The sequence below is a fragment of the Heteronotia binoei genome, chromosome 4 (assembly GCF_032191835.1).
Source record: "Heteronotia binoei isolate CCM8104 ecotype False Entrance Well chromosome 4, APGP_CSIRO_Hbin_v1, whole genome shotgun sequence".
Lineage (NCBI taxonomy): Eukaryota > Metazoa > Chordata > Lepidosauria > Squamata > Gekkonidae > Heteronotia > Heteronotia binoei.
This window is the reverse complement of record NC_083226.1, coordinates 7,589,825-7,614,556: the sequence shown is the minus strand read 5'-3', so window position 1 is coordinate 7,614,556 and position 24,732 is coordinate 7,589,825. Positions and strand designations below refer to the sequence as shown.

At 48.0% G+C, this 24,732-nt stretch overlaps 2 protein-coding genes across 5 annotated transcripts in view; one reads left to right on the top strand and one right to left on the bottom strand.

Annotated features, from left to right (window-relative positions):
* The window catches only part of QTRT1 (queuine tRNA-ribosyltransferase catalytic subunit 1), a 36,376-nt gene extending 17,563 nt beyond the window's left edge, over positions 1-18,813 (bottom strand). The window contains exons 1-4 of the mRNA XM_060236287.1: positions 18,467-18,813; positions 7,368-7,797; positions 6,379-6,447; positions 2,550-2,688 (exon numbers count right to left, since the gene is read on the bottom strand). Of these exons, the coding sequence (XP_060092270.1) occupies positions 2,550-2,688; positions 6,379-6,447; positions 7,368-7,797; positions 18,467-18,813 (985 nt within the window). The remainder of the gene's footprint in view (positions 1-2,549; positions 2,689-6,378; positions 6,448-7,367; positions 7,798-18,466) is intronic.
* The window catches only part of DNM2 (dynamin 2), a 103,613-nt gene continuing 97,600 nt past the window's right edge, over positions 18,720-24,732 (top strand). For all 4 annotated transcript variants that reach the window (XM_060236740.1, XM_060236738.1, XM_060236739.1 and 1 more), the window contains exon 1: positions 18,720-18,972. In XM_060236740.1, coding sequence (XP_060092723.1) covers positions 18,812-18,972 — 161 coding nt within the window. In that variant the 5' untranslated portion in view covers positions 18,720-18,811. The remainder of the gene's footprint in view (positions 18,973-24,732) is intronic.

Genomic DNA, 24,732 nt, shown 5'->3' with positions numbered 1-24,732 from the left:
GCGGATCTAGCAGTGGCGGCCACCTGGGCCTCCATTGATAAGGAGGACTCCAGTAGCACTCCCAGGCTCTTGACTTTGCGCACTGGTACCAGTGGCGCACCCTCAAAGGCCGGTAAAGTAATCTCCCCTCCTGGTCCGCCGCGGCTCACGCAAAGGACCTCAGTCTTCGCCGGATTCAACATCTAGCCTCGGTTTAAAAACCTCCAAGGAAGGAGAGCCCACCACCTCCCGAGGAAGCCTGTTCCACTGAGGAACTGCTCTAATGGTCAGGAAGTTCTTCCTAATGTTGAGCCAGAAACTCTTTTGATTTCAACCCATTGGTTCTGGTCCTACCTTCCGGGGCCACAGAAAACAATTCCACACCACCCACTATATAACAACCCTTCAAGTACTTGAAGATGGTTATTCTATCACCTCTCAGCCGCCTCCTCTCCAGGCTAAACATGCCCAGCTCCTTCAACCTTTCCTCATAGGACTTGGTCTCCAGACCCTTCACCATCTTCGTCATCCTCCTCTGGACCCGTTCCAGCTTCTCTATATCCTTCTTAAAATGTGGTGCCCAAAACTGAACACAATACTCCAGGTGAGGTCTTACCAGAGCAGAGAATAGCGATGACTTCATGTGATCTGGACACTAGACTTCTGTTGATACAGCCCAAAATTGCATTTGCCTTTTTAGCCACCGCATCACACTGTTGACTCATGTTCAGGGTATGGTCCACTAAGACCGCTAGATCCTTTTCACACATACTACTGCTAAAACCAGTTTCCCTCATCCTATAACCACGCATTGGATTTCTCCTACCTAAATGCAGAACTTTACATTTATCTCTGTTAAAATTCATTTTATTGATTTTAGCCCAGTTTTCCAGCCTGTCAAGATCATCTTGTATCCTATTTTCTGTCTTCTACTGTATTTGCAACCCCTCCCAATTTAGTATCATCGGCAAATTTAATAAGCACTTCCTCTATTCCTTCATCCAAATCATTTATGAAGACGTTGAACGAAACAGGTCCCAAGACAGATCCTTGAGGCACTCCACGTCACTCCTCTCCAAGAGGATGAGGAACCATTCACAAGCACACTTTGTGAACGGTTCCGAATCCTCTCGAAGAGGAGTGACAAGCAGCGAGTTTCACAACATAAATAGGACCAGAACCAGCAGGTTGAAATCAAAAGGATTTTCAGGTAAACATTAGGAAGAACTTCCTGACAGTTAGAGCGGTTCCTCAGTGGAACAGGCTTCCTTGCGAGGTGGTGGACTAGATGGCCATCTGACAGAAATGCTGATTCTGTGAACTTAGGCAGATCATGAGAGGGAGGGCAGGGGGAGTTACTTGTGAATTTCCCGCATGGTGCAGGGAGTTGGACTAGATGATCCTGGAGGTTCCTTCCAACTCTATCAATATATATTGCATTAAGAAGTACCCTCTTATGCCTGCACAGTGGAAACAAGACACTGGGGCTGAGCAAAGCCACGTAGGAAAACTTTGTCCGGCTGGGCCTAAGGCATCAGGGGCTATAACTTGGATGAAGATGTGAGCTGACATCACATTAATACAAAACTCATCTAATGCTTAGATTGTAGCGATTTGCACACCTACAGCTGAAGCTGCCTTCTGCAGAACTGGACCCTCGGTCCATCAAGGCCAGACCTGTCTACTCTGACCGGCAGGCAGGGGCTCTCGGGGGTTTCCAGGCTGAGGTCTGTCGCATCACCTCCCGCCTGGCCTTTGGTAAGCTGGAGATGCTCCCGGGGACTGAGCCTGGGACCGTCTCTTCTGCAGGCCCAGCTGATGCTCTGCCACTGAGCCACGGCCCCTCCCACTAATTGGTTGTGAATGTTGGGGGTTTTGTATTCTTGATCTTCAATGGAGAGATGCTACTGACTTTTGAGAGCGAGAAAGGCAGTTCATAAATAATGCAAATAAATTTAAAAAAAGAAAAGACATAGGCAGAGTAATCCTCAAATAAGCTCAATTGGGTTGCGAATTGCTTCATCTTGCAAGCCTATTAGTATAGCCAGGAAAGATGAGGACGAGGAGAAGAAAAATTGCAGATTTATACCCCGCCCTTCTCTCTGAATCAGAGACTCAGAGTGGCTCACAATCTCCTTTATCTTTCTTCCCTACAACAAACACCCTGTGAGGTGGGTGGGGCTAAGAGAGCTCTCTCAGAAGCTGCCCTTTCAAGGACAACTCCTAAGATAGCTATGGATGACCAGCAGCTGCAAGTGGAGGAGTGGGGAATCAAACCCGGTTCTCCCAGATAAGACAGCTTGGCTGACCCACGGCCATTCCAGCAGCTGCAAGTGGAGGAGTGCGGAATCAAACCCGGTTCTCCCAGATAAGAGAGGTCTGGCTGACCCAAGGCCATTCCAGAAGCTGCAAGTGGAGGAGTGGGGAATCAAACCCGGTTCTCCCAGATAAGAGTCCGCACACTTAACCACTACACTAAACGAGCTCTCACAGCTGTGCCACAGAGAAATTTCATCAGCTGTTATGGAGGGAGATGAACCATTAATCACCCCAAGAATCGAACAAGTTACCGAGTGCATTCTGGATTTCAATGGACTTCTCTGGAGTCAGGAGGATCTCCTTGCCATCATAGGGGGAGCGGAAGAGCACCCCCTCCTCCGTCACCTCAGAGAGCTCCACCAGCGACACCATCTGGAACCCTCCGCTGTCCTGCAGAAAAGAAGAGGGGGAAAGGGTCAAAGACCCGGGCTGCTTCTGACGCAGTGATTCCCATAACAGGTACAGGGAAGCCAAGTTTCATTTGGAGGAATCAAGAGGGGCCTGAGATGGGGAATAAAGTTTCGTTGAGTTCTCTACATGAAGTACACACACAGGTGTCTGCATTTCAGCCTCGGTACTGTAGCACTTCAGCAAAAACACACACACACAGAGCCTTTTAACAAAGTCTGAGGCCAGTGGCAACAAAGCTTAATTCTGGGTCTAAGCTTTCATGCGCATGCACACGTCTTCAGATACCTGAACAAAGGCTGAGTCCAAAAAAGTTTAATTCTGGGTATAAGCTTCAGAAATAGCCAGGGAGGGACGGTGGCTCAGTGGTACAGCAGCTGCTTGGGAAGCAGAAGGTCCCAGGTTCAATCCCTGGCATCTCCAAAAAAGGGTCCAGGCAAATAGGTGTGAAAAACCTCAGCTTGAGACCCTGGAGAGCCGCTGCCCGTCTGAGAAGACAAGACTGACTTTGATGGACCAAGGGTCTGATTCAGTAGAAGGCAGCTTCATATGTTAGGGAGGGATGGTGGCTCAGTGGTAGAGCATCTGCCTGGTAAGCAGAAGGTCCCAGGTTCAATCCCCAGCATCTCCAACTAAAAAGGGCCCAGGCAAATAGGTGTGAAAAACCTCAGCTTGAGACCCTGGAGAGCTGCTGCCAGTCTGAGAAGACAATACTGACTTTGATGGACCGAGGGTCTGATTCAGTATAAGGCAGTTTCATAATGTGCATGCACATGAAAGCTTCTACCCAGAACTAAACCTCGTTGGTCTTAAAGGTGCCACTGGACTCCAAACTGTGCTCTGTTGCTTCAGGTCAACACGGCTGCCCACCTGAATCAGCCTTTTCACACCAGCCCTTCTCCATTTTTGTTCCCGTCGCAGAACACAAGGGAAACAGTTTGCTCAAGGCCACACCCCCCACATGGATCAGAAAGAGCAGCAGGCACTGCCTCGCAACAGCTACTAGTCTAGGCAGGAACAAAAGGCTTCGCTCTGAAATCAACTGTTCAAAAATAAAGTGAACGTCCTGGGGTGTGTGTGTGTGTGGAGGTGTTTAATATTTCTAATGCTGAAAAAGATAACCTGTCTTCTGGTGATGCCGTGTTGTCACCACATTTCATTTACAGGATTTTGACACTATTCCTCAGAAATCACAATCCATACAGTGCCTTGAAGAAAATAAATGGCTTCTTTATAAATATGCAGGCCCATACGGCAAGCTGAGCTGTAAAATTTATATGGATTATCTGTTTCATTGGTGCACTGAAAACAAATTTTTTTAATTGCAAGCCCATCATTATTTCCCTTTTTATCCTCACAATAAGGCTGACTTTGTTTGTGTGTGTGTGTGTGTGCACATGTGCTTATGTAGAAAGAGCTGTCAAGTTGCAGCCGATCTACAGTGCTCAGCTTCTGAGGTCTAACAAAACGGAGTTCTGCCAGGCCACCCTCCTTTACCTGCAGCCTATCATTTCCCCTTTTATCCTCACAATAAACCTGACCATCTAATGCGCTTCAAATGTTTCCATTTTCATTATCCAGTTTGGTATAGTGGTTGGTATAGAGAGCCAGTATGGTGTAATGGTTAAGTGTGTGGACTCTTATCTGGGAGAACCGGGTTTGGTTCCCCACTCCTCCACTTGCACCTGCTGGAATGGCCTTGGACCGGCCGTAGCTCTCGTAGGAGTTGTCCTTGAAAGGGCAGCTGCTTTAAGAGCTCTCTCAGCCCCACCCACCTCACAGGGTGTCTGTTGTGGGGGAGGAAGGGAAAAGAGACTGTAGGCCGCTCTGAGACTCTCTCCTTGAAAGGGCAGCTGCTGTGAGAGCCCTCTCCAGCCCCACCCACCTCACAGGGTGTCTGTTGTGGGGGAGGAAGGGAAAGGAGATTGTGGGCCACTCTGAGACTCTGTCCTTGAAAGGGCAGCTGCTGTGAGAGCCCTCTCAGCCCCACCCACCTCACAGGGTGTCTGTTGTGGGGGAGGAAGGGAAAAGAGACTGTAGGCCGCTCTGAGACTCTCTCCTTGGAAGGGCAGCTGCTTTAAGAGCTCTCTCAGCCCCACCCACCTCACAGGGTGTCTGTTGTGGGGGAGGAAGGGAAAGGAGATTGTGAGCCGCTCTGAGACTCTGTCCTTGAAAGGGCAGCTGCTGTGAGAGCCCTCTCCAGCCCCACCTACCTCACAGGGTGTCTGCTGTGGGGTAGGAAGATAAAGAAGATTGTGAGCTGCTCTGAGACTCTGACATTCGGAGTGGAGAGTGGGATATAAATCCAATATCATCAACATCAAGATACGTACATTATGAAAATGGAGGAAAATTCAAAATAGCACTGCCAAGATTGCTCAACACACCAAACGTTTTAATAAAATCCTTAAACAGTGCAATTCAAGAAAAGAAAACTTTTATGTGAATTACACACGTTAAAAATAATTATTTCAGGTCTTGCCAATTATGCCAGCAAAAGAAAGGGCAAAAATGTTATAATTTATTTATTTATTTAATGACTTCTATCCCGCCCTTCCCAACAAGTGGCTCAGGGTGGCTTACAATCACAGAAATCGAACATAAATAGACGTTAAACATAGAGCATTTAAATGATCTTGTATCAAATGAAAGATCCCCGCGGCACTTAATATTAAGAACTTGCTGTAGCCATGATTCAGGGTGGGTGAGTAACCATGTCAGTCTGAAGTAGCAGAACAGAGTCGGAGTCCAGTGGCACCACTAAGACCAACAAAGTTTAATTCTGGGGATAAGCTTTCAGGTGCATGCTCTGACGAAGTGCGCAGGCACACAAACTTACGCTCAGAATGAAACTCCGCAGGTCTTCGACACTGGAGCTCTGCTGCTCTAGCCAATTAAGCTGAACAGGCTGTATGACTAATGAACCACATTACTCTTGCAAGCAAACCTCTCTGAACGATGAGTAAAGGTGGGGCGGATTTGTCTTCATAAATAAATAATAAAGATGGTCCCAAACATGGCACGTGTAAGCATGCAGCCTTTCTTCTTCCCGCATGCTCATGCTTGTGACTGCTCCCCTGGTCTTCCTCTTTGAGTTTCCCCCTCCTGTTTTCCTTCCCATAGCATCCTTTTGCATATCCACGCCTTAGGAAAGCAGAGGAGTGTCTGTAAGAGGAGTGGAAGGCTGCCTCCTGCCCTCCAACCAGCTCTAGGTTGAGAAATTCTTGGTGATTTGGGGACGGAGCCCAGGGAGGGGGACAAACCACTGCAGGGTATAATGGCACAGATTTCCCCCACCCCCATCCAAAGCAGCCACTTTCTCCAGGGACAGTGAACTCTGCCAATAAGCTGTAATCCTGGGAGATCCTTCCAAGCAGAAGGGATTGGATTTATACCCTGCTCATCGCTCAGAGTGGCTTACAATCGCCTTCCCTTCCCCTCTCCACAGCAGACACCCTGTGAGGCAGGTGGGGCTGAGAGAGCGCTGAGAGAACTTCTTTTAAGAAAACAGCCCTGAGAAGTAGTGACTGACCAAAGGTCACTCCGGCAGCTGCAGCTGGCGGAATGGGGGGTCAGCCAGGTTCTCCCAGATTACAACCGGTGCTCTTAACCCCTCCACCAAAGGGGCTCCCTGGCAGTTGGCAACCCCACCCCCTGCGGCCGGCCACTCACCGTTAGCAGGTTCCAGGGCCAGCGCATGAAGCCATGCAGGCCGCCGCCCTTCTGGATGAGCTCCGGACCCTAAGGTGGAGAGACAGAATCATAGAGTTGGAAGGAACCTCTAGGCTCATCTAGTCCAACCCCCTGCTCAATGCAGGAAACTCACAAACCCCTGCCCCTAAATTCACAGGATCCTCCTTGCTGTCAGATGGCCATCCAGCCTCTGTTTAAAAACCTCCAAAGAAGGAGAGCCCAGCACCTCCTGAGGAAGCCTCTTCCACTGAGGAACCACTCTAAACTCACAGATACCTCCCCCTAAATTCACAGGATCCTCATTGCTGTCAGATGGCCATCTAGCCTCTGTTTCAAAACCTCCAAGGAAGGAGAGCCCAGTTAAAGCACAGAATCCTAGAGTTGGAAGGGCCCTCCAGAGTCATCTAGTCCACCCCCCTGCACAATGCAGGAAACTCACAAATACCTCCCCCCTAAATTCACAGGATCTTCATCGCTGTCAGATGGCCATCTAGCCTCTGTTTAAAAGCCTCCAAGGAAGGAGGGCCCAATTTCACAGAATCCTAGAGTAGGAAGGGACCTCAAGGGTCATCTAGTCCAACCCCTGCACAATGCAGGAAACCCACAAACACCTCCCCCAAAATTCACAGGATCTTCATTGCTGTCAGTTGGCCACTCAGCCTCTGTTGAAAAACCTCCAAGGAAGGAGGGCCCAATTTCACAGAATCCTAGAGTTGGAAGGGACCTCAAGGGTCATCTAGTCGAACCCCCTGCACAATGCAGGAAACCCACAAATACCTCCCCCAAAATTCACAGGATCTTCATTGCTGTCAGTTGGCCATCCAGCCTCTGCTTAAAAACCTCCAAGGAAGGAGAGCCCACCACCTCCCGAGGAGGAAGCCTGTTCCCCTGAGGAAGTTCTTCCTAATGCTGAGCCGGAGACTCTTCTGGTTTAATTCCAGTCAAGGGGGTGTCTGGTGAGGACTTACAGGGCGCATGCCCAGATGGTAGGTGTTGCCCAGGCAGAGGCGGCACCCGAGCGCGGCCAGCTGGGCGGCGGTGAGGCCCTTGAGGGCGCCCTGCGTGCCCACGGGCATGAAGGCCGGGCAGGCCACGGGCCCGTGGGGCAGCCGCAGCTCGCAGGCGCGGGCCCGACTCCGCCGGCACTCCGCCACCACGCGCAGGGAGAGCGCCGCCATGGCAACCAACCGCGGGGGCGGGACTTCCGGGCCAGCCGCGTGAAAAGGAGCCGCGCGGATTGGGGCGGCTGTCGAGGCACTTCCGGCGCTGCGCGGCTGGGCTTCCGGCGTGGAGGCCCCGCCCCTCGCTGGACTGCTGCCACGCGCGCTTGGTGGGGCGGCCCTTGGTGGTTGCTGCCTGGGGGGCCTCTTCTGCTCTCCGCCGCCCCCGGCACAGCCTCTCGGCAGGCATAGCCAAGCCCAGTGCAAGAACTATCTGTGGGGTTTGGGGGTGGAGCCAGGAGCAAGGGTGGGACAAGCAGCCAAAGGGAGCTCTGGCCATCGCAGTTAAAGGGACCGCACGCCTTTTAAATGCCTTCCTTCCATAGGAAGTAATGAAGGATAGGGGCACCTTCTTTGGGGGCTCATAGAATTGGACCCCCTGGTCCAGTCTCTTTGAAACTTGGAGGGTGTTTTGAGGAGAGGTATTGGATGCTATGCTGAAAATTTGGTGCTGCTACCATAAAAAACAGCTCCCCCAGAGAGCCCCAGGTACGCATAGATCAATTATCCATTGTACCCTATGGCAGGGGTGGCCAGGGGATTCCCGGGTTTGGAGGCCCTCCCCCCACTTCAGGGTCATCAGAAAGCAGGAGGAGGGGAGGGAAATGTCTGCTGGGCACTCCATTGTACCCTATGCAGACCGATTCCCATAGGGCAGGGGTGGCCAACGGTAGCTCTCCAGATGTTTTTTGCCTACACTTCCCACAGCCCCAACCAGCATGGCCAATGACTGGGGCTGATGGGAGTTGTAGGCAAAACACATCTGGACAGCTACCGTTGGCCACCCCTGCCCTATGGGAATCGGTCTGCATAGGGTATAATGGAGTGCCCAGCAGACATTTCCCTCCCCTCCTCCTGCTTTCTGAGGACCCTGAAGTGGGGGGAGGGCCTCCAAACCCGGGGATCCCCTGCCCCCACCTGGGGATTGGCAGACCTAGCCCTCAGGTAGGGGCAGGGTCTTTCTGGTATCAATGAAACGTTAGGAAGAAATCGCAGGACTGAGAAGCCAGTGGGGGAACCTTTCAGTCTTCCTGGACATGCTGGAAGGTCACTTTTTTTGCAAAAACAAAAGAAGATAAGAAGATGAAGATATTGGATTTATAACCCGCCCTCCACTCCGAAGAGTCTCAGAGCGGCTCACAATCTCCTTTCCCTTCCTCCCCCACAACAGACACCCTGTGAAGTGGGTGGGGCTGAAAGGGCTCTCACAGCAGCTGCCCTTTCAAGGACAACCTCTGCCAGAACTACGGCTGACCCAAGGCCATTCCAGCAGGTGCAAGTGGAGGAGGGGGAATCCAACCCGGTTCTCTCAGATAAGAGAGCTCTGGCTGACCCAAGGCCATTCCAGCAGCCACAAGTGGAGGAGTGGGGAATCAAACCCAGTTCTTCCAGATAAGAGAGCTCTGGCTGACCCAAGGCCATTCCAGCAGCTGCAAGTGGAGGAGTGGGGAATCAAACCCAGTTCTCCCAGATAAGAGAGCTATGGCTGACCCAAGGCCATTCCAGCAGCTGCAAGTGGAGAAGTGGGGAATCAAACCCGGTTCTCCCAGATAAGAGTCCGCACACTTAACCACTACACCAAACTGGCTCACCAAACAAAAAAAAAACCCATCCAAACCAAGAAAACTTAAAACGGAATGTAGATCCAAGTGGGCAGCCGTGTTGGTCTGAAGCAGTAGAACAAAGTAGAAGTCCAGTAGCACCTTTAAGACCAACAAGGTTTTATTCAGAATGTAAGCTTTCGCGTGCATTCATATTTCTTCAGACGAGGGGATAGGGTACAGTGGGCTGAAGTGCAGGTAGTTGGGTTTAGAGTGCAAACTGATACAGGGGATCAGATGGCAAAATAGTTTAATAAATTGGAAGATCCTTTGGTCTGGATAGCAATAAAAGGTAATAAAAGTTGCCCGTTAATTGCTGTTGCTGAAAGTCTAGCTAAAACAAAAGGACATGTATTTCCTACTTCTTGTCCACCTAATTTACCTTTTAACATCATTATAACATTATAAACATAATTCTAGTTTGCTATTAGACTTTCACCAACAGCAATTAACAGGCAACTTGTATTACCTTTTATTGCTATCCAGACCAAATGGTGGGGCAGATTGAGTAATGTTGTAAAATGATGGGAAGTCCACCTACATTTGGAACAAATTCAGAAATCTCTAATGTTTGTGAACAGGCTAAACATCTTTTGCACTTAAAGGGTCCCTCACTCTGTTGGGAGAATTCATACTTCTCAAATATTTTTATTTTTCCAACATACATATTGCAACAAAAAATATAGCATACCTATAATACACAGAGTAAATAGACAAACATTGAACTAACCAGACAAACAATAACTGGAGAGTAAGGTTTAAAACCTATTATTTACAACAAATTACATCATTTATGTTTCATCTAATATTTTTCTTGACCTGTTCGATTTATATTGGTTCTACACCACTTTTACCTATTATATTTCCTTTTATCTTTTTCAGCCAGTCATATAGGGGTTGCCAGGTTTCTTTACATTCTCATATATTTCCTTCTTTCAATTTCTCTAATAGGAAGTCCATTTCTGCTGCTTCCAATACCTTTTGAGTAAATTCTTTTCTCTTAGGTATCTCTGGAGATTTCAGATATCTTGCATAGACAATTCTTGCATGTACTAAAAATCTAGCTGGCAATTTAGGTATAAGGGTTTGATATATGTTCAGTAAATATAATTCCGGTAGATGTTTTATGTTTATTTTTAGTATTTTTTGCAGCAAACTGTGAATTTGGATCCATTATCTCTTTGCTTTTTCACATTGCCACCACATATGATAGAAAGACCCAAACTACTTTTTGACATTTCCAACATTTATTGGAGGTGTTCTCATATAGCTTTGATACTTTTTCTGGGGTAGTATACCATCTATACAGCATTTTGTAAATATTCTCTTTAAAGGTGGGTGATCTAGTCATTTTAATGGGAGAATTCATACTTGAATGTACCGTTCTTTCTTTGATACTATTAGTCCTTCTTAAGCCAATATATGGTAAGCACTCACATTCTGGTATATCATTCACCAGGTCCCAGTGTCAAGTCATGGTTTTTCTGATGTTATCTGACATTGGTGTATAAGTCAAAACCGCAAGTAATGCATCCGCCTTTTCTCTGGACTGTTGTCTGAACAAGTCTTGCCTCACAACCCTGCTGGCTCGCTTTCTCTACAATGTGATAGCCCCTCCTCCGAAAATCGATAGCTAGCAGTCTGCTGTCCTGGTAATGCTTTTCCTCTGTGCAGTTCTGCTTGAATCTTGAAAACGGATCAAAAGGAATATGTGTTCGTATAGGAATGGAATGGAAAGATCTAAAATGGAGGGATGAATTTTTCTCATTAGGTTTACAATATGTATGCACTGCTAAGTGTCCAGAATAATGCTTATATACTGATGTGTCAAGGAATGTTCTTATGTTCTTATAGCCACCTTCAAGAGGGGTTTAGATAAAAATATGGAGCACAGGTCCATCAGTGGCTATTAGCCACAGTGTGTGTGTATATATAATTTTTTTTGCCACTGTGTGACACAGAGTGTTGGACTGGATGGGCCATTGGCCTGATCCAACATGGCTTCTCTTATGTGACACAGAGTGTTGGACTGGATGGGCCATTGGCCTGATCCAACAGGGCTTCTCTTATGTTCTTATGTGACTCAGAGTGTTGGACTGGATGGGCCACTGGCCTGATCCAACATGGCTTCTCTTATGTGACACAGAGTGTTGGACTGGATGGGCCATTGGCCTGATCCAACATGGCTTCTCTTATGTGACACAGAGTGTTGGACTGGATGGGCCATTGGCCTGATCCAACAGGGCTTCTCTTATGTTCTTATGTGACTCAGAGTGTTGGACTGGATGGGCCATTGGCCTGATCCAACATGGCTTCTCTTATGTGACACAGAGTGTTGGACTGGATGGGCCATTGGCCTGATCCAACAGGGCTTCTCTTATGTTCTTATGTGACTCAGAGTGTTAGACTGGATGGGCCGCTAGCCTGATCCAACATGGCTTCTCTTATGTTCTTCTGTGATACAGAGTGTTGGACTGGATGGGCCGTTGGCCTGATCCAACATGGCTTCTCTTATGTTCTTAATGGTACTTTCCTTTTATCATGATTCCCAGCAAATTTAATGTTCGGATATAACTCATTCAGCCATTTTATAAATGCTATCACCATAGTTTCATTTTTCATAACTAAAAGCGCCATCAATATAACGTTTATAAAAAAATGACCTGATTGAAGAAGGGGTTTGCCATTTCATTACAAATCCAAACATTCTCAAGTTTAGCCATGAACCAATTTGCAACACCCGGTGCAAAGTTATAGCCCATCGTAGCACCTCCGGTCTGGAAATAAAATTCATTCTTATATTGAAAATAATTTTTTTTCAAGGATAGTTCCAACCAACTCAATTAAAGAACAAATTGGAGGAATAAATTTCTCTCCTCTAAGGTTTCTTCGACTACGGCACAGGCTTCCTCGTGAGGAATACTAGTGTAAAGAGACACTACATCTAAAGTTAATAGAACAACCTCTTCCAATACAGTCATTCCTTCTACCAAGCTCACAAACTGGCAAACCCCTTCTTCAATTTGCGATTGCCTTCCCCAGTCATCTACACTTTCCCCCAAACAAGGTGGGTATTCATTTTACTGACCCCGGAAGGATGGAAGGCTGAGTCAGCCTTGAGCCAGCTACCTGAACCCAGCTTCTGCCAGGATCAAATTCAGGTCATGAGCCCTTGAAGACTAACAACATTTGTGGCCAGGTATGAGCTTTCACTGTGTGGCTCATGAAATCTCCTACCCTGCCACGAATTTTGTTTAAGGTGTGACTGGACCCTTGCTCTTTTTTATACAGCCAGGTTAACATGGGTGCCCATCTTGAGCTATCTTCTTGGACACTGGTGTGATACATTAGCTGACAGTGGATTTTGGTGGACGCCATGCAAGAGCGTAAGGGTCCACGAGGATCCATGCCTTTAATGGATTATTGCACCAGCAGAGCGCCGCAAAGTGTTCATTTTGGGTGATCTCCATGGATATCGGTGTGATGTTTTCAAAGCCATGTTGGTTTGCAGAATATCCGTCTGTCTTCAGTTTGGAGGCTTATTTATCACTGGAACCCAATCCTTACAATACATTCACAGGAGACCAACGCGGTTCAGAACATGTCTGTGGAGAACCTGGAAATCTTACAGACGTGAAGCGCCTTGATATCTAGAACAGACGTCTTTGGAAGGGCTTCTTTTAGTTCCATGAACTAAATACTGGAATATTGTCACTCCTTTGTGATTGAAAAGACTGCTTTGAACTGTCTTCTGTTAATGTTTTTTTTGCTACATGTTCTTTTCTATTTGAAGTTCTATATGCAAGCTTTGTCAGAACACCACTGACCTTTACATTACACTATCTTATTGTTTAAAATTTATGGTGTCTCTTAGCGGTTATTTTATTTACCCACCTGGGGATTGGCATCCCAAAGCTCCCAGGCTTCTGAAATTCCCACCTCCTTCTGCCTTGTCTTTGGCTGCTTCGGCAAGAAGCTCTTCTGGGTTCGCAAAGTTGCACAGAAAATGCAGAATGGATTTTCCATTAAGATCTCTGTGCTCAGACTGCTCTGGGTTGCCAATTCCCAGGTGGGAGCAGGGGATCCCCTGCTTTGGAGGCCCTCCCCCCGCTTCAGGGTCATCAGAAAGCAGGGAGGGGGTGGAGGGAAATGCCTGCTGGGCATTCCATTATTCCTTATGGAGACTGATTCCCACATAGGGAATAATGGAGAATTGATCCTTAGGTATCTGGGGCTCTGGGGGGGGGGGGGTTGCTTCTTGAGATAGATGCACCATATTTTCAGCATAGCATCCAGTGCCTCTCCTCAAAACATCCCCCAAGTTACAAAAGGATTGGACCAGGGGGTCCAATTCTATGAGCCCACAAAGAAGGTGCCTCTATCCTTCACGATTTCCAGTGGAGGGAAGGTATTTAAAAGGTGTGCAGTCCCTTTAAATGTGATGGCCAGAACTCCCTTTTGGAGTTCAGTTATGCTTGTCACAAACTTGCTTCTGGCTCCACCCTCAAAGTCTCTTGGCTCCACCCCCAAAGTCCCCCGATATTTCTTGTATTGGGCTTGGCAACCCTATCTGGGACTAGGACTAGAATGACATCCCCCACCCCCCGAGTAGAATGATGCTCCCTAGTAATAGATCTGTGCTCTGGGACTGGAATGACAAGGTGCAGAATGGAATAGCAGCCTCTGGGAGCAGCAGCAGCATTCTGGGAATGGAATTCCACTCTGGGGTGTCAAGAATGGGTACATCCATCTTGGTCCAGGCCTATTTGAATCATTATCTTATAGGTTGCTTGCTTGCTAATCTATCCTGTTATGTCTGTGATGTACATAAGTAACCTGTTCTACCCTGGGAATGTGACACAGCCAGCATCTGAAGGTCAAGTGCTTCTGCTACCCAGAGACTTCTACTTTGGCTTTTGAGGAAAAACCTGCATCAGATGGTGGGGGGGAGGGGGGGAAGAGGGATGCTTTTCACTGGTAGAGGAAAAGGCGCTTTGAATTTAAGCGTGTAATGTCTGGAACTCAAGGTTATATCTGTATGTACTAAGCCTGAAGGCTCAGTTTCACCAAGACTCTGTCTTGGAACTGTAACATCTTCTCATTAATGAAGAAACCTTATTTGATTACATCATAGAGGTGATAATTCATGGGGACTGCGCAGCACTCGACATGGGGGCCTTCCTTCCAAGCTCAGAATTGTCTCTTCTCTGCTGAATGGACCTGAGAATCAGGGCTGGATCTGGGGAGGGGGGGCAGAGAGGGGTGCCAAATTGGGTATGGAGTCCATTCTATTCTATGGGCCCATAAGATAGAATGGGCCCATAAGGGGGCATCATTTTTTAATTTTGCCCCCTCTCAAAAAACATGTAGATCCAGTCCTGCTGAGAACTAGTGCCTAGTGAGTACTCTAACCTGGTAACCCATAGCCAAAGTGGGATATTACACTGAAGAGCTATTGCCAGTCTGAGTAGACGGGGTGGTGGGAGCTTGCAATGCCCAGCCATTTCACGTTCCCCTAGGCTCAGAGCAATTTCTATTTTTAGTTTCTGCTGTGACCCTTATGCTTTTTCTCGATGTTTTATTTTAAAAATCACATTACCAAATTCGACTGTTCTCCCACCTGTCCATTTTTTAAACAAAATATTGCAAGATTGTTCGTATTTTAAGTAAAAAAAAATATTTAATTATGTTTATCTGTATCCTTTATAAAAAGATATTGCTGCTACCTGGCATTTATATCGCTGCTACCTGGCATTACATTTTATGACATGCATGGCCTAGCCCTACAAAGTCTCATTTATGTCAGATCTGGCCCTTGTAATGGATGAGTTTGATACCCTGGCTTAGAAGGAACTCTGCTCTGCAGTAGAAGAGCTCGATGCAAGGCCAGTAGCGCCTTAGTGACCAACAAGAGCCTCGGGGTATGAGTTTAGCTCCTTTCATCAGACACAAGTAGGTGCTGTGACTTTATGGTGGATTTTGGGGGCTCCATGTAGAAACAGTAAGATTCTATGGCCCTTTTTTTTTTTGCATAACAGTTGTTAATTGGCAAGGATATGAGGTGTGATACAACAGTGTTTCTGTTCCGTTTACATGTCCTTTTTCATATCGCACATTCCTTGGAGGTTTTTCAACAGAGGTTAAATGGCCATCTGACAGCAATGAATATCCTGTGACTTTAGGGGGAGGTATTTGTGGGTTTCCTGCCTTGTGCCAGGGGTTGGACTAGATGTCCCTGGAGGTCCCTTCCAATTCTATGATTCTGTGATGGGGTTGCCAATCCCCGGGGGGGGGGGGGGGCGGGGATGCCCCAGTTTGGAGGCCCTCCCCCCGCTTCAGGGTCGTCAGAAAGCGGAGGGGGAATGTCTGCTGGGAACTCTGTTATTCCCTAGGGAGATTTATTCCCATAGAAAATCATGGAGAATTGATCCGTGGGTATCTGGGGCTCTGGGGGGAGGCTGTTTTTGGGGATAGAGGCACCAAATTTTCAATATAGCATCTAGTGCCTCTCCCCAAAGTACCCCCCAAGTTTCAAAAAGATTGGACCAGGGGGTCCAATTCTATGAGCCCCAAAAGAAGGTGCCCCTATCCATTATTTCCTATGGAAGGAAGCCATTGAAAAGGTGTGCGGTCCCTTTAAATGTGAGCGCCAGAGCTCACTTTGGAGTTCAATTATGCTTGTCACAGGGTTGATCTTGGCTCCACCCCTAATGTCTCCTGGCTCCACCCCCAAAGTCCCCAGATATTTCTTGAATGGGACATGGCAACCCTATCGCACAACCTCAGAAGCGCCCCCCCCAATTGTTTTCAGAGCAAAACCCAATTTAAATACCCACAGGAAGATGACAACCCAAACCCCTTCCTCTCTCAATCCACAACCAGCCATCAGTGTCTTTACAGGCCACTATAATCGATGTCTCATAGTTTGTGTATCGAAGAAGAAATAAATATCCTAGAGCATCCATTCTTTGTGGCCACTCTAGGACATCTATTTCTCCCAGCTTCTAGGGTTCTCCTTGTCATTTGAAAACTTTATGGTCAACCTGGAGGTGACAACCCTATCTTGGATCCATGGTTTTGTGCCACTCTGGCAACAGGGAGCATTGGATCCTTGATTTTCAAGATGTAGTTCACAGAAATGGAGTGGATCTTTTATTCAATTAACGTAAAAAAAGAGAGCACGGATGACGAGCTGGCTTTCCTAGTGTGGTGTAGTGTTTAGAATGGCAGACTAGATTCTGGGAGAACCAGGTTTGATTCTCTGCCACGGAAGCTTGGTCAACCTTGGGCCAGTCACACACTCTCAGTCTAACCTACCTCACGGGTTCATGTGGGAAGCCCTGTTGGTCTGAAGCAACAGATCATAAGACCCAACACATTTTAGGCCCTGTAGGGGTGTCAAATGTGCAGCCCAAGGGCTGGATCAGGCCCCTTGAGGGCTCATATCAGGCTCACAAGCAACTCATTGCTTTTTTCTCCCTGTCTTGCTTCCTTCTGCATCACAGCTTGCTCAATCACACAGGAGCTACAGAGCAAAGCCTCTATTTTCCCTCAAGATTAGTATAACACAGATATTGTCTCCAGATTTTGATGCAATAATTCAGAGCAAGAGGTGTCAGTTTTCAGAAGCTGTTCAATAGAAAAAATATTGCAAGAGTGCTAATCTGTTAAGCACATTGTATTTTTTTTAATTTAAATTTTTTATTAAATTTTTAATTAACATTACAATAACCAAAAACTCACCCCAACAAGGGGTCCATAACATTGCTTTACATGTACCATCCCATTTGATATTGTCCACATATTATTTCTAAAGAGGCATCCTTAAGAAGTACAAAAAAGTATCATTTCATATAGCAATGAGTTACAACTAATTTCAGGTTAATAAATCATAAAATTCATATATTTTGCCGGCACTTTCCAAATACAGTATCAGCATTATTTACATAGTTAAGGAAGGAGAACCACTTCTGTATAAACCGGTCTCCTGCTTTAGTGTCATCTAGAATAGCAATAGTAGTAGTTAATTTGTCCTGTATCAGGACATCCCACACCTTTGAGCACCAGTTCTGGAGTGGAGGTGTTTCTGGTTAAGCACATTGTATTTTAAGTTTAAAAAAATTAATTGTATTTGCCTGTGTGCTTTATAAAGTTTATATCTCTGCTACCTGGCATTACATTTTATGACACACATGGCCCGGCCCAACAAGGTCTTATGTCAAATCCGGCCCTCATAACAAATGAGTTTGATACCCCCGCTTTAGGGTATAAACCAGGGGTGGCCAAACTGTGGCTTGGGAGCCACATGTGGCTCTTTCACGCTTATTATGTGGCTCTTGGAGCTCCCACCATCCTGTCAGCCAGCTTGGAGAAGACATTTCTTTCTTTAAATCACTTATCCAAGCCAAGTCAGCCAGCAGCTTGGAGAATGCATTTAAAGTTAAAGTTGCTTTTTTCCCACCTCTCTTCCATCTATTTGCCTTCCTGCCTATCTTGTGTCACTCAAACATCTGACATTCACGTCTTGCGGCTATCAAACATCTGACATTTATTCTACCTAGCAATTACGTTAAGTAAGTTTGGCCTCCCCTAGTATAAACGTTCATGTGCGGGCAGAAATAAACTTCATTGGTCCTAAAGGCAATACTGAACTCAAACTTTGTTCTACCCAGGGCTTTTTTTGTAGCAGGAACTCCTCTGCATATTAGGCCCTGTAAGCTCTTGGAAGATTGGCTACATAAGAAGGGTGTGGCCTAATATGCAAAGGAGTTCCTGCTACAAAAAAGAGCCCTGGTTCTACCTCATAGGGTTGTTGTGAAAATAAAATAGATGACAGAATAATGGCAGCCCCCCCTGGAACTCACAGGGGAGCAAAATATATAAATGAAGCAAATAAATCCCGCCCCCTCAACGGTCCTGAAAATATGAAGCCCAATGATGAAAAAGTCTTTTTTAAGCGTGAGCCTCAAAAGGGGAGAAATGCAAAATATCCCAGGCGCTCCTTCCGGAAATGACCTTTGACCAACCCCTGCGAAGGCGACCGGCATAGAGGAAGCCGAGAGATTGTCCTCGTCCTTGACGTAGGCCTCGGGCGTCTCCTCACTGAAGGGATTGGCTGTTTTTTTAGAAGGATGACCGCCTTGGCCAATGACAAGAATAGCTAGCGGAGTGAAGGCGGGGCATCAGTTCCTTTGATCGGTGATTCGTATAATTAGCGAATTACGAAGTCCCCCTCCGATGACGTACCCCGACAAACGAAACGGTGGGCGGGCACTGGAGGTAATCGGGCGCTCTCCATTGGCTGAATGGACAGCGGGAGCAGGATCGACGGGTGCTCCGTCGAATGAGGGCGCGCCTCGGAACTGCGCGCTGGGAGTAAACAAGGCCCGTGAGTCTCGGCGGCCGCCGGGCGCGCTCCTCCATTGGCCGCGCCGGCGGGAGTGACAGGCTGCTCGAGCAATCGGGCGCGGCGGAGGGCGGGCCGGGGCGCGGGCGTGGCCGAGGCCGGATGAGGAGGCTGCGAAGGGGAAGTTTGGCGGCGGCTGTTGCTGGGGGCCGCCGGAGGAAGGGGCAGCGGGGCCGGCCGTCGCCATGGGCAACCGGGGCATGGAGGAGCTGATCCCGCTGGTCAACAAGCTGCAGGACGCCTTCAGCTCCATCGGCCAGAGCTGCCACCTCGACCTGCCGCAGATCGCCGTGGTGGGCGGCCAGAGCGCCGGCAAGAGCTCCGTCCTCGAGAACTTCGTCGGCCGGTCAGTCAGCCAGGCGGGGGAGGCGCCACTTCCGTCGCCCGGGCTCCCTTAGAGGCGGCGCCGGCTTCTTCCTTCGCCTCCGCGGTGTCGCGAGAGAGAGCGGCCGCCTCGGAGCTGGGAGGAGGGTGGCCAACCCCCCCGGTTTGGAGGCCCTCCTCCCGCTTCAGGGAGGGAAATGTCTGCTGGGAACCCCGTGATTCCCCGTGGAGGCTGATGCCCACAGGGCGCAATGGAGAATGGATCCATGGGCATCTGGGGCTTCGGGGGACTGTTTTTGTTGAGGTAGAGACGCTAAATTCGCAGCATAGCAATCGATGCCTCTCCTCAAAAGACCCTCCAAGTTTCAAAAGGATTGGGCCAGGGGGTCCAATTCTATGAGCCCCCCAAAGAAGATGCCCCTATCCTTCATTATTTCCAGTGGAGGGAAGGCATCTAAAAGGTGTGTGTCGAGACCCCAGTAACTTGCGGTCCTTTTAAATGGGATGGCCCGAACTCCCTTTGGAGTTCAATTGTGCTTGTCACAGCCTTGCTCCTAGCTCCACCCCCAAAGTCCCCAGAGTTTTCTGGTATTGGATTTGGCAACCCTAGTTGGGAAGGGGCTGGAACGGTTCAGGTTGGAGCCAGAGGAGGCCAGAAAACAGCCATTTGCTCCAGGGGTGAGGCTCTCTCCCACCTGGAGATCTCCAGCCGGCTCCTGGAGATCTCCCACCATCACCTGGCAATTGGGTACTGGAACCCGCAAGGATCACACTGTAGGAGTGGCAGAAACTCTCGAAGGTTTCCCAGCCTGCAGGACCCTCTTGGTCTGGCGGGCTCAACAAATGGCATGTTCTTGGGCTTGGACCATGCGGATGGGGGAGCAATGTTCCCTTGGCAGAGTCTTGTGAGCAAAAATTCTGTTTTGTGAGCTGCTGACATTAACGCGGTGAGCTACTGCATAGATTATTGTAATCCGGGGTCATCCTTCCTGAGCGAAGACAAAAACGCATGAGCTGGAGGCTAAAATTCTGTGAGCTAGCTCACACTAACTCCTAGAGGGAAAACTGGTGGGAACTAAGTGCTTTGCTGTTTGCTGTGGGATGCTGACCTTATGAATGGAAGCTGGGGGAGGGAGTCCTCTTGCTCTGTCTTGTGGCTTCCTGTTGAGCATCCAGTGGGCAGGCTAGGCAGGGACGGGTTCTCGTGACCCAGGGATGGCCAAACTGTGGCTCAGGAGCTGCATGATGTGGCTCTCTCTCTCTCTCATATATCTCTCCTTCCTTCCTTCCTTCCTTCCTTCCTTCCTTCCTTCCTTCCTTCCTTCCTTCCTTCCTTCCTTCCTTCCTTCCTTCCTTCCTTCCTTCCTTCCTTCCTTCCTTCCTTCCTCATGTCTTGTGGCTCACAAACATCTAATGTGTATTCTTTGTGGCTCTTACATTAAGCAAGTTTAGCCACTCCTGTCCTGACCCCTCCAGTGTAGATGGGACGTTCAACAGACCATGCAATAGGAGTTTTTAAAAATGAAAGCAAAAGCACTTTAAAGGCTAACAGAATTTGTGGCGAGGTTTGTCTCTAGCAGTAGAAAAGAGCAAGAGTCCAGCGGCACCTTAAAGACCAACACAGTTACTTGTCTTGATGCAACAGGGCTGTAGAAGTCTGGAACCAACCAGAAACAAATAAACAACAACAGCAAAAACAAAAACCAGTTTCCTCCCACCTGAAGAAAAGCATTGACATGATATATCAAACAATCACATAGTAGCCTTCTGTTTAAAGCAAGCTGTATGCGCAGTAGTAATAGACCATAGCCCCATATCGTTTATCCAAGGAACTTTGTAAACCAATGAGTACAGTGCAACCCAAATACCTGTGTGGAAAAGCTCTCTTGAATAATTCAGTTTTGCACAGTTTGCAGAAAGCCTAGCGAGTCAAGAGCCTTCCTGACCTCCTCCTCCTTGACTCATTCAGTCTGTGTGGCTTTTCTCCCTCCTTTTTTTTTGTTTGTTTCCTTTGCTGAAATCTTCCTCTCTCTCCCAGATACTCCGACCTGATTAATATGTTACATATTTATCACTTAGTGGCAAAAGTGTGAGCTGATTCCACTATAAAAGATCTTTGCTTTGGGAGGTGGTCTGTTGTCGATGTCATCTGCATTTGGCTGAGGTTTGCCTGGCCGAGTAACCAGGCTGTTGCTGAGAGACGGCACATCCTGTTCCGCCCTTTTTGGTTGCAAAGTCTTAAAGAATGAAGCTGAGGTGTGCAGGGGTGACCTTGATGCTTGAGCGAACGATGTGCTTCTTGGAGCTGATGCTAAGGATAGGGGTGAGAAGCTGCCCTCGCTGCTGTCCTCTTCTCCACATGCTTGAGAAAAGCAGTTGTTCCTATAAGACCAACAAGATTTGTGGCCAGATATAAGCTTTTGCGTATGACTCATAGTTTAATTAAACGTCGGTCATCTTAAAAGTTCCACTGGAATCAAACTTTACATTAAGTTTAGTTCGTAAACTTTTTATATGTTCATGTGTGGTAACCTTTACTTTATGACAGTTGTGTATACAATAGAAATACGGTACATAAAATCGAGGAGGAGGGACGGTGGCTCAGTGGTAGAGCATCTGCTTGGGAAGCAGAAGGTCCCAGGTTCAATCCCTGGCATCTCCAAAAAAGGGTCCAGGCAAATAGGTGTGAAAAATCTCAGCTTGAGACCCTGGAGAGCCGCTGCCAGTCTGAGAAGACAAGACTGACTTTGATGGACCCAGTGTCTGATTCAGTATAGGCAGCTTCATATGTTCATAACCTTTGGGGAGGGACAGTGGCTCAGTGGTAGAGCATCTGCTTGATAAGCTGAAGGACCCAGGTTCAATCCTCGGCATCTCCAACTAAAAAAGGGTCCAGGCAAATAGGCATGAAAAACCTCAGCTTGAGACCCTGGAGAGCCGCTGCCAGTCTGAGAAGACAATACCGACTTTGATGGACCGAGGGTCTGATTCAGTAGAAGGCAGCTTCATATGTTCATATGAGGCCTGTAGGCAAGTGTAAGAGCCCCGCGGCGCAGAGCGGTAAAGCTGCAGTACTGCAGTCCTAAGCTCTGCTCATGACCTGTGCTTGATCCCGGCAAAGCTGGGTTCAGGTAGCTGGCTCGAGGTTGACTCAGCTTTCCATCCTTCCAAGGTTGGTCAAATGAGTACCCACCTTGCTGAAGGGGAAGTGTAGATGACTGGGGAAGGCAAGAGCAAACCACCCCGTAAAAAGTCTGCCATAAAAATTAACTTATTCATTAACTGTACAAAACTGTGGTCGTTTTCTCCGCGCAGTGAAGTTTTTGTAAACCGGCGAAGTTTCTCCTCTCCTTTTCCGGACTGCTCATAAGCCATAACGCGTCTGGGTCGGCAAGCTAGTAAAACCATTTGCAGCCTAGTGGCTAATGTAGACTTCTTGGGTAGCTGTAATGTAACCGTGACAAAACAAAGACATCCTGTTCACTTGGTGTTTGACATAGATGTGTTCAGAATACATTGCATAAATTGATACCCAGGGAGGAGCCAGGGCTCTGTTGCAAAACATCCGCTTGGTATGTAGAAGGCCAGGATCCAGTTGAAGGGATCCATCCGGGAGTAGGTGTTGTGAAAGGTCTCTGCGGGAAATTCTGGAGAGCTGCCGCCACTCAGAATAGATAATATTGACCTTCAGAGACCGGGGGTCTCATTCAGTATAAGGCCGCTTCTTGTATTCATTCGTATGACTGTGCTCTGACTCCAGGAGGGGATGGAAGGGTTTAAAGTTTATGGAAGGGGCTTAAAGTTTAAGGGATACCAGCTTTTATTCGGGCAGGGCTGCTTCAGTATACATACCAAAAAATTACCAAGAAGATATTTTTCAGTTTTAATCCGGTTTGGTTTATGCCAAATGCACGCCCCTGGTTTCCACCCTCTTAGAAGCGAGGCCAGTAATGTCCAACAGTTTCTGAAAACTTTGATGTCTCCGGTCTGAGTGAGGATGAGTCATTTGGAACAGTCTAGCCCAGGGGTGGCCAAACTGTGGTTCAGGCGCCGTGTGTGGCGCTTTCATGCATTTTGTGTGGCTCCTGAAGCCCCCACTGTCCTGTCGGCTGGCTTGGAGAAGGCATTTCTCTCTTTAAATCCCTTAAACAAATTTAAAGTTTAAAGTTAAAGCTTCCCTTCCTCCCTCCCTCTGATGTTCATGATGTTTATTCTATGTTCTATTCTATTCTAGGGGAGGGACGGTGGCTCAGTGGTAGAGCATCTGCTTGGGAAGCAGAAGGTCCCAGGTTCAATCCCTGGCATCTCCAAAAAAGGGTCCAGGCAAATAGGTGTGAAAAACCTCAGCTTGAGACCCTGGAGAGCCGCTGCCAGTCTGAGAAGACAATACTGACTTTGATGGACCGAGGGTCTGATTCAGTAGAAGGCAGCTTCATATGTTCATATGTATTTGGCCACCCCTTGTCTAGCCTGACCAACTTGATCTACCAACCATTCTCTGTAGAACCACATAACTTTTGTGACTGAAGCTACACTGTTGTTTTCTGGCCCGTGACTGGGAGGGTTGCTGTGGTCGGCAGACAGACCAGAACTTCCTTCCGTGGTCAGTGTCTTTGAGCACGCTTCAAAGAACTTAATTTCAAGGTACTGCCCTCCCCAGCCATCTTCACTGCCTATCTTTGGCCTTTGTGCTTCCCTCCTCCATTGTCATTCACTTTCTTCAGGACAAGCTGTTTTTTCCCCCGTAGCGTGTTAGAGTTGAGTGGTACCTTGGAGGTCTTCAGGTCCCACCTCCTGTGCAGTGCTTGTCTTCTGTCCAGGCTCCGCTCCACACCTGACCCTGTTTAGCTTCAGCAAGATAGCTGCACTGCATGTCCTCAAGTCTGTGAGGAAAGTTCAAAAGACTTGTCGTTTAGTTTAGGGCAAAGCGTGCCACATCATCATCACTGGAAGCAGATCTGACCTCCGTTTGAGCTGGGTCCCCAAGTTAATCTCTTTTATGTCCACCTGTCTGTGAACACGCTCATGAAGCTACTCTGTTTTGAATCAGACCATGGGTTGGTCCATCAAAGCCAATGTTGTCTAGTCAAACTGGCAGTGGATGTCCAGGGTCTTAGGCTTTCACGTCACTTACTGCCAGATCGCTTAACTGGAGAGGCCAGGGATTGAACCTGGGACCTTCTGCATGTCAAGCAGATACTGTACGTCTGAGCCATGGTCCCTTTGCAAATGGCGCCAGAGTTTCATTCCAGCTGGGGACAAGAGACCACCCTTGCAGTGTAGTTCTCTGCAGGAGGCCTTGATAATATTTTCAGTTTGAAACTTGTCTAGCACTAGCTTTTCATAGTTAAAAGCATCTTGGAATCATAGAGTTGGAAGGAACCTCCAGGGTCATCCGGTCCAACCCCCTGCACAATGCAGGGAGCTCACAGATACCTCCCCTGACACGTACCCAGTGATCCCCTGCTCTGTGCCCAGATGGCAAACAAAACAAAACCCTCCAGGATCCCTGGCCAAACTGGCCTGGAGAAAAATTGCTGCCTGACCCCCAAAGAGGTGAACTGCATTCGCTGGGCGTGTAAGAAAGGGCCATGAGAATTAAGCACTGATGCAACCCATCCTGCCCTCCTTCTCATGATCTGCTTAAGTTCACAGAACCAACATTGCTGTCAGATGACCATCTAGCCTCTGTTTAAAAACTTCCAAGAAAGGAGAGCCCCACCACCTCCTGAGGAAACTTGTTCCACTGAGGAACCACTTTGTCAGGCAGTTCTTCCTAACG